At 45.4% G+C, this 9,324-nt stretch overlaps 1 protein-coding gene across 2 annotated transcripts in view; it reads left to right on the forward strand.

Annotated features, from left to right (window-relative positions):
* RECK (reversion inducing cysteine rich protein with kazal motifs) overlaps positions 1-9,324 on the forward strand; it is a 129,669-nt gene that overhangs the window by 96,006 nt on the left and 24,339 nt on the right. For both annotated transcript variants that reach the window (XM_019509153.1, XM_019509152.1), the window contains exons 14-15: positions 3,033-3,155; positions 3,906-4,077. In XM_019509153.1, coding sequence (XP_019364698.1) covers positions 3,033-3,155; positions 3,906-4,077 — 295 coding nt within the window. The remainder of the gene's footprint in view (positions 1-3,032; positions 3,156-3,905; positions 4,078-9,324) is intronic.

Raw genomic sequence — 9,324 nt, forward strand, 5'->3', positions numbered from 1 at the left:
ATGGTGCTGGTTCTTCCTCCCCAGGTGCAGTACCTTGCACTTGTCAGTGTTGAATCCCATCCTATTCTCATCCTCCCACCCCTGTAACCTGTCTAGGTCTGATTGTAGCCTCTTCCTCCCTTCTAGTATGCCCGCTTCCCCCCACATCTTAGTGTCATCAGCAAATTTGAACAATACTTACCCCCTTGTCCAAGTCACTGTTGAAGGTGTTGAACAGTGCGGGCCCGAGGACTGAGCCCTGGGGGACCCCACTGCCCACATCCCGCCAGGTCGAAAATGACCCCCAGTCCCCCAGTTTCTTAATGAGAATGGGGTGAGAGACAGTGTCGAAGGCCTTCCAAAAGTCCAGGAAGACTACATCCACTGCTACCCCTGCATCTAAGGATTTGGTGATCTGGTCATAGAAGGCCACCAGATTGGGCTGACAGGACCTGCCACTAATGAACTCAATTTGTCATCTGGGCATGTATGTAAATAATTCAACCTCACATGCTTTAAAGCAAAGGCTAAAGGTGGAAAGTTTTGATTCTTGAGCTGTTGTTTGCCTATCATATTGCATTGATATCCCACAAAGAGTGACTTTCAGTCTCATCAGTTGCATTGCTCATGCCTACCAAGAGTGTGATCTTACAGTCAGCATCAAAAAGGCCAGGTGTTATGGGCCAGAACATTGATTCACTGCCAGCGATCACAATAGGTGAACACGTATTGGATGCAATTAAATGCCTTGTTATCAAGAATGTGTCACTTGAGGTTGAACTTGAATACGTACATTGGCACACCATCAGGTATCATGAGCATGCTAAGCAAGCAAGTGTGGAACAACAACAAACTGACTGTTAAGACCAAGGTCACAGTATATCATGCTTGTGTCGATGATCTTTTATACAGCAGTGAATGCCGACCAAGACATACTCTATTCAAGAAAAACTCTTCAACAGCTTTCATGTACATTCTTTACTGCATTTTAGGAATTTCCTGGTGGGACAAAGTTGCCTACGCTGAGGTCTTGGAATGTGCCAACATTCTGAGCATCCACTCTCCTCTTGGTCAATGTTGATTTCAGTGGCTTGGTCATATGCAGAGGATGGACAATGGCCATACACCCAAGGATCTTTTATGTGGAAAATCCAGCAGGCACTGTGTGCTGCATGGTCCTGGAGTGGCCAGAGCAGGCACCTGTTCTGGGCACTCTAAGGCACATGCTGGATCCAGCATGGAGTAGATGCATGCTGGAGTAGGCACTGTGCCCCACACAGATCTGGGGGGCACATGCCGCTCCATGCTTGCCTGAGAGTGCACACAGCAGTGGGAGCCACTCTTCTTCCCACCCTCCACCCCTGGCAAATGAACCACTTGCAGCTCTGTCCTGCACCCTGCCCTGGCTGGGCAGCACCTGTTGGTGCTCCTTTGGCGCCTGGGGCAGTCGCCTTGCTCGGCACCCCCTTGCTATGGTGCTGGCTGTATGCACTGCATTCCTGAGTGGCTGGTCTGGGACATGTGCTGCATGTGGCTCCCCCTCCAGCCACTCCAGGACACATGCTGGATCTGGCATGCGGAGGCTGGTTTGAGTCCAATGTAGCCTGCAGACTGGCTAGATGAATTTGACACTCCTATATTCCAAGTTACAAAGAAAAGAAACAGCAGGGCAAGTGAAGCGTACATGTTAATGGTTTTAAGAAGCAGCATTTGAAGTTTACCAAAGCCATAAAAACTTCCAGTCTTTACTGGTTTTATTCATTGCTAATTCAGTTAATATGGCAAACTTTTGGGTTTTTTAAAAAAAAAACAGCCCTAGTTTTAAATGATTGACCCTTATCTGTAAATTCAATTTAAATTCATATTTGAGACTAGCATATTGTAGCAATATGGTCATGCCTGTATCATTTTGAACTGACTCCAAACCTTAAATAATTCAGGACATGAAGGTCCCTTGTCATGCCATGTTTCATACTTATAACATGAGGCCCACAATTCTGTTCCCTATATCCTGCTGTATTTGGCTAGCAGCTCATTTCTTTGGGAATCCGAAGTGGAAGTGAACATTCACGCTAGTTTTTGCAAAGAGATCTAAAACCATCACTCATTATTTTAGTAGGGTTTTCCAAAAAGCTGAGTATTCCCTCTCTTGCACACAGCTTTTTCTCCAAATCATGGATGCTTACTGCCCTCTTCACCCAGCTTCCTTCTTCCTTGTCTACACTTAAAAAGGGACCTATCTACTAGGAGAGCATGTATGTTTGTTTCTCTTTCCTACCTAAGTTTAATTTTTCTCTTTGGAGTTGCACCTGAGGCTTTTTAGGTGTTATTTACATCATGAGGCTACAATCCACCGTAGTTATATGGCAGAAGAGTTCTTTCTGTTGACTTGGCTATGCCACTGTCCTAATGATGGATGATGTTGAATCATCAGCTGGGATCTTGTTCAGGATGCACTGGGTCTGTTTCTTCACACTTTTTGAAAAAACCTTTTAATGGCATTTGTAAAGCAAAATAAATATAAATAAATAAAAAACTTGGGTATGTTTCAAAGATGCTTAGTAAGTGCAATTCAAGTGAAAAATATATAATTATACACATTGTTAATGCATTAAAAAATTTGAATGGTCAGCTAAACTTTTATAGAAATATTTTTGTGTAAGCCTTGTGACCTTTAACATTTTTATTTCCCAAGTAATTCTCATTGTAACCTTAATGCTGTTTTAGAGTGTGGTTCATTTATAAAGATTTTAATGAAGCAGAGACAACAAAGACACTGTCTTTTCAGTATTTTCCCTTCTTGTGTATTACTAAAAAAGATAGCAAGCGGCCTTTCCTGAAAATTAAAAAAAACAAATAAAACAAGCATTTGACAAAATAGGCATTTCTGTTCCAAAGAAAAATACTTCAGAAAGGTTTATGAATATGAGAGAAAATGGAAACAATTTGTCATTTGAATGTCTATAATGTTAACCATTGAAAGCGTCTAGTCTTAAGCAATGTTTTTTGGCACATGTGCACATATTTACTTACTTAACTTCTTTTATTTTAAGGCCATGGAACATCCTTTAATATAGATTGTAATGTCTGTTCTTGTTTTGCTGGGAGCTTGATATGTTCCACTCGTCAGTGTCTAAATGAACATAGTTCAGACGACGAACGTCGCATATTTACAGGTAACTCTCTCCAAAATACAGAAGGGTTAATTTCATTATTCATTTGTGCTTTAAGGGCACATCACAAACAAGCGTGCACATGCAGACATTCACCATGCTACTAATTTGCATCACAGTGGGTTATTTTGACATTCAGAGATCCTGGTGTCAAAAAAACCTGTGCTAGAAAAAAGTGGGGTTGTGCACATGGTGGTAGCATATGCCACCAGAAACTGGAGCCTGGCTGTCCAGAGCCATGCTCTGGCTGCTGGCTAGGCTCCATGCACCCAGATTGCCACCTCTACAGCCCCAGGATCCGAGGTAAGGCTGCTGGGGCCAGCCCAGGTGCTGGCCTCTGTCTTCCCTGTCCCAGCTGGGGCAATTTGTCACGTGCCAGGGTGCATGTGCAGGGGTGTTCCCTGGGGATGAGTAGCTGTGGCACAACTATGTGCTGCTGCTGTTTGTCCCTGGGGAAATGCAGGTGTGCACTCGTCTGGATGTGCCCTAAAAGTAACATAAAAAAGACTAGTTCCTACTCTTTTTGCAGCTTGCTCAGAAACACACTTTTGCCTTATTTTTACTATATTTTTGTACTCGATGACAAAGATCATCAGCTGACTTGCTTACAATCAGATGATATACAATTTGCCCTGGACCTCTAAATCCCAATTACTGCTCCAACTCCTCAACACAGGGGCCTTCGTAATTTGAACATTTTCTACCAGTTAAAGTAAGCAAGCTATATTCCTAATCTGTATATTATATTTACAGGTCTGCCATGTAACTGTGCTGATCAGTTTGTTCCTGTATGTGGCCAAAATGGACGCACATACCCAAGTGCATGCATAGCTCGATGTGTTGGGCTTCAGGATTATCAATTTGAGTTTGGAACATGCATTTCCAAGGATCCTTGTAACCCTAACCCTTGTACCAAAAATCAGAGGTAAAACATTTAATTTACAAGCTCCTCTTTGGAATTTTCAATTAATAAATGAGGTTATGCTTGCTTCTGTGGTAACTATCTCATATAATGATAACAGCATTTCATTCCTGGCTAGACTATAAGTAATAGTGTGGGAATGTATGAGACATTAAATTTACAAAAGGAATACATAGTTAGAATCAGAATGGCACTTGATGGCTTATGGGATTCAAAATAAATGTTGGACATTCACCTCTTTGTTTAAAACACAATGTGATATCTGTACCTTTTAGTTTTTAGAGAAAGTGAGAGAGTCAGGACATTTGTATGCAGTTACAGTTCTACCACTTTTTCCTTGAATAATTTCTGTGTTTCTTTATTTGTAAAGTAAGACCACTGACAGATGTTCATTTAAAGCAGGGACAGGCGAAGTCCAGCCTGCATACCAGATCAGGCCTGCAGCAGACTCTGTTTCTCAGCAGCCCCTCCCCACATCACTGTGACTGGTTTCCATGGAGACCCTAAGAGCTACAGGGCTGTGACAGCCCGGGGCCAGGATTTCCATGGAGACTGGCCCGAGCAGCACTGGCAGCGGGGTATGGCTGGGCGGGGAGCTGCTCCAGGGTTGACAGCATAGAGTTGCATGCAGGGGTGCCTGTGGAAATAGGAAAGGATGAGTTAATCAATATTCAATAGACAAGCCAGGGCAGGCAGCACTCTGATGTGTGCTAAATGGACAGTCTGATGGAAAATGGTCTCATGCTCCAAGTAATTGCTGGTCTAAGGAATACTATTGCTAAAATTGTAATAGAAAAGGACATATCCCCAGAGTATGCCATGCTAAGAGCAATAAAGAAGAGCGTTCAGTAAGAGATACGAAAGGGATAACGAAGGGATATACAAGGTATATTTAATAGATAGGGACAGTAGTGATACAGGTAGTAACAATGGAGTCTGGGACTATCTCATATAAACAGGAGTGAAAAATCAGCCATCTGGCTGATGCCCTGGGTTGCTTGGAAAAGCCCTTAAAATGGATAGATAGAGGCTGTACGGTGTCTGGTATCTCGCATTCTGAAAATAAAAAAACATTAAGTGTGGAATTAAGGAGACCCCCCAGTGTTGTTAAAAATGCATGGGAGAGAAAATTGTGTCAAAGGAAGTAATGTTAGTCCCTGTAGAATATAATGATAAGCAGTGCCTCTTAGACATATACATAGGAACCTACCAAAATCACGGTGGAAGTACACTGCACGGTGGCTCCCTTAGTTTCTCCTGTGTGCCCCCTGCTGTTGATTTGGTGGAGGGGCCCCGCTGCCTCCCCACTTCTGATCTGTGGGGAGGCAAAAACCACCATTTAAAATACGCTGTAGTTTTTGCCTCCTGGCGGATCAGCAACAAGCAGCAGGGCTACAGGGACCCTTTGGCCAATCAGCAGCAGGAGGCAAAAACTGCACCATATTTAACACTGGTTTTTACCTCCCCACGAATCAGGAGTGAACGGCAGGGGAAAGTGGGGAATGCATTGGGAAAACTACAAAATTAAAGGAGCCACTGTGTAGTGTATTTCTGCCACAATTTTGGGAGGTCCGTATATATATATGACATTGCAAAAGGGGGACCTGGTGTCTGGGGTTGGGAATGGTTAAAAGAGTTTCCTCTGAAATTGTGTTAAGATGCTGTAGACCCTTTCAAAGGATCCTGCAGAAACCAACACGAATTATACGGGATATTGAACCTGGTTTCTGAAGTGTTCAAAAAAGGCATAGGAACCTTACAACACATTAAAACTAAGATAATGATAGATAAAAGTGCTCAGGCCAAGTTTAAAAAAAATGGCCAGTTCCTTATAGCCTGTGGGCCAAGGTAGGTACAGAATTGGGTCCTTTTAAAGAGAAGGCATACTTTCAAAAGTATCCTGGACTGAGTGGGTCAAGCCTATAGTAGTCAAGTGGGTGGGGGGAGTGGTGCGGTAAGGGTATTTGGAAACTATAACTATAAGGTTACTATAAACCCTGCTCTGAAGGTTGATAAATATTCTCAAATTGAAGGTTTGTTTTTTTTTGCCATATTAGTAGGGGGCAGAGATTTAACAAAACCAATTTAGTGCAAGTTTACTGACAGATAGAAGTAGAAGAAGATTCAAAGGGGTGTCATACCATACATAAAAATCATGGTGGTGATATCCATAATATACAAAAAGGGTTAATCATAGACTCTTCTGCTGTGGGGGAAAGGAGCATCATGGGTGCTGCTTGGCTCAGCTTCTCTTGGATATGTTTGTAATGACATACATAAGGAGCCTCCTGATGTGTGTCTCCACTCTTTCCATTTTATGCCTACCTCTGTCGGGCTTATCCCACCAGACATCAGGGCAGCAGTAGCAAATAAAATAGAATGAGCTTCACAGACCAAAAACAAGAGGCACCCACTGCATTGCCACATTGTGGCTCCTAGTAGTCTAAAATCGTGGGAATATTTCTTTTTTACAATACAACTACTGGATGAAATACCAACAGCCAGATGAACAAAGATGTGGCAGTCACAACGAGAGATGACCTAGGCAGGAGTTAGGAAAAATAACAAAACTGCCAAACATCTTCCTGTAGGCACAGAGACTGATTGGCCAACATGAAGAAGCTTGCACTGCCTCTGGAAAAGGGTTGGCAAGACTAAAGTTAACATGCAACTGTGAGGATACTCTTAACATTGCAATCACCATGTGTGACAGTGGAGGAAACTTTCAGACTATGGAACACGTACTGGTCTGCCCATGGATGGAGGAACCATTTGCTACCAAGGACTTCACTAAGGCTACAGATCAAGCAATAGCTTCTGCCCATTTTTGGACTCAAATTTGAACACGGGGACAAGATACAAGAAGAAGATCTCACTGCCTGGGTGCTGGATGGCTCTTGCAAAGTGAGAGTTCAACCCAGGTCAGATTCTCATTCAAAGCAAAAAATGCTCTACCAGTGGTACTTACTTGGCAAAATGGACAAATTTTTTTCATCCTTGTGCAGGGAAAGGAATATTGACCTTGTTAAGTCTCCCATTCCAGAGATCCTAGGTTATAATGATTTGTCCCTCTGCTCAGGTATGGTCCATTTGGCAGTAGTCTCAGCCTCCAACCCACCAATCAAGGGATGACATGCGTTCTCTCACCCAACACTCTTTGTGACTTGAATCTAGTTCTCACAGTCCTGATAAGAGCACCACTTGAATGCATGTTAATGAACTCTTTCCTGCACCTTTCCTTAAAAATGGTGTTCTTGCTAGCAATCACATTGGCAAGTTGAGTGGGTGAGATCCAGGTAGTCAGGACAGATCTTGCCTGTGTTGTCTTCTGTTGAGGAAAAAATAATTCTGAGTCCTCAGGCCTAGTTCTTAATGGACCTTCACTGCATTTCTTGGATGTGAAGGGGACACTGGCCCATTACCAGAACAAAGCCATTAAAATATATATATATTCCCTTCAGCTGTTTGTATTCATACCTGAGAGATCCCAAGCACAGTGATGTCAGACAAGAGATTATCTAAATGGATCTCAGCCTGTATGAAATTTGTTATGAGATTGCTAAGGTGGACCCTTTATTGGTAATAAGGGCACATTTATATCTGAGGCCATGCTACTCCCATAGCATGTCTGGATGGTGTTGCCATATCTGATATCTGCAGGACTGCTACCTAGAGCTCTGTTCGTGCCTTTACGAAGTGTTATACTATTGGAAGCTTCTGTGGCAGGTGCCATACTTGGTAGATGGTTATTCAGTTGCTGTTTGCCGTAGGGAGTGTGGTGCCCACTTCAGGTATGTTGGGTCTGTTTTGCCATCGCCCACCAGTGAGAATGACTAACTATCCACACACAGACAAAGGAGAAAGCAAAAGTTCCGTATCAGTAACTGGAGATCTCTGAGATATGTTGTTCTCACACAGTTTGAATTCTGCTATCCATCCATTCTTCCTTGGAATGATAAATAATAGAAGACCCTGTTGTTGAGAGAAAACTGAGGAGGAGGAAGTGTACCTCTCCCTTTATCCCAAAGGTGGGCAAAATACGGCCGGCAGGCCGGATCCAGCCCACAGCAGGTCTTTATCCAGACTGCAGCGGGTCTCTCGGTCCCACTTGGCCCAAGCACTGTCCAGCTGTGGTCTGTCCTGCCGCCCCCAGGGCACATGGCAGGGTTGGGGTGGCTCCATAGCTGGACTGCCTTCTTCTGGCTGCCACTGCTGCTGGCCCCACCCACATGGTACTGGCAGGGACCCACACTGTACAGCCCTGACCCTGCACGCCCCATGCCTGTTTCAGGCTTGCCCACCCAGACTCAGCAGCAGCAACGTGGGACAGAAGCTGCTGCTCAATGTCGGGTAAAAGCAGCCCGTTCCCCTCACCATTCCAGCACTTCTTGGTGTAGCCATCTGGAGCCCATGCCAGGCTGGGCTGCCCTGCATCTGCTGTGTGCTGTTACTACTGCCCCACCGGGCATCCCAGAGGCAGTGGTGATGGCAGCAGAGACACAGGACAACCTGGCACAGGCTCCAGGTGGCTGTGCAAGGAAGCACTGGGTGGGAGAGAGGCCACTTTTACCCAGTGCTGATCAGCAGCTTCTGTCCTGTGCTGCCACTGCTGAGCCTGGGTGGGCGAGCCCAGAGCAGGCTCAGGGTGCGTGGGGTTGGGCCTGTGCAGTGCAGGTCCCTGCCAGTACCATGGAGCTGGGGCTGGCAGCGGTGGCAACTGGAAGGAGCTGCCACCTCCTAAGCTGCCTAGAAAGGCAGTTCCATTGCAGAGCTGCCCCAGCCCCTCTGCATGCCCAGGGAGTGGCAGGATGTGCCACGGGCAGGTGGTGCATAGTGGGCCAGGTCCAGGCTGTGTCCGGGTTCTAGTTGGTCCACTCCGATGGGGGTGAGTCTGGAGCAGGCATGGGGCACATTGAGGCTGCATGCTGTTGGTAGTAGTGGGGAGGTGCTCCAGGTCACACAGGCTCTGGGCTGTTGCAGGGTGGGGGTGGGGGCTGAACAGGTCAGGGGGGCGTGTGAGGGAAACTCCCATGCACGCCCCATCATACCCGCAAACTCCACAATCACACCCTCCCCTACATGCAATCACACCCCCCACAAACACCATACCCACCCATACCTTCGCCCATACACACAACCACGTACCTCCGGGGGGAGCACTGCACTGGTATACTTGCACACTGCACCACACACACATGCACCCATGCCCCCCACACATACCTCCTATGGACACCCCCAGCCCCCACAAAT

Source organism: Gavialis gangeticus, unplaced genomic scaffold, assembly GCF_001723915.1.
Source record: "Gavialis gangeticus isolate Ggan-Ray unplaced genomic scaffold, GavGan_comp1, whole genome shotgun sequence".
In the NCBI taxonomy this organism is placed as follows: Eukaryota; Metazoa; Chordata; order Crocodylia; family Gavialidae; genus Gavialis; species Gavialis gangeticus.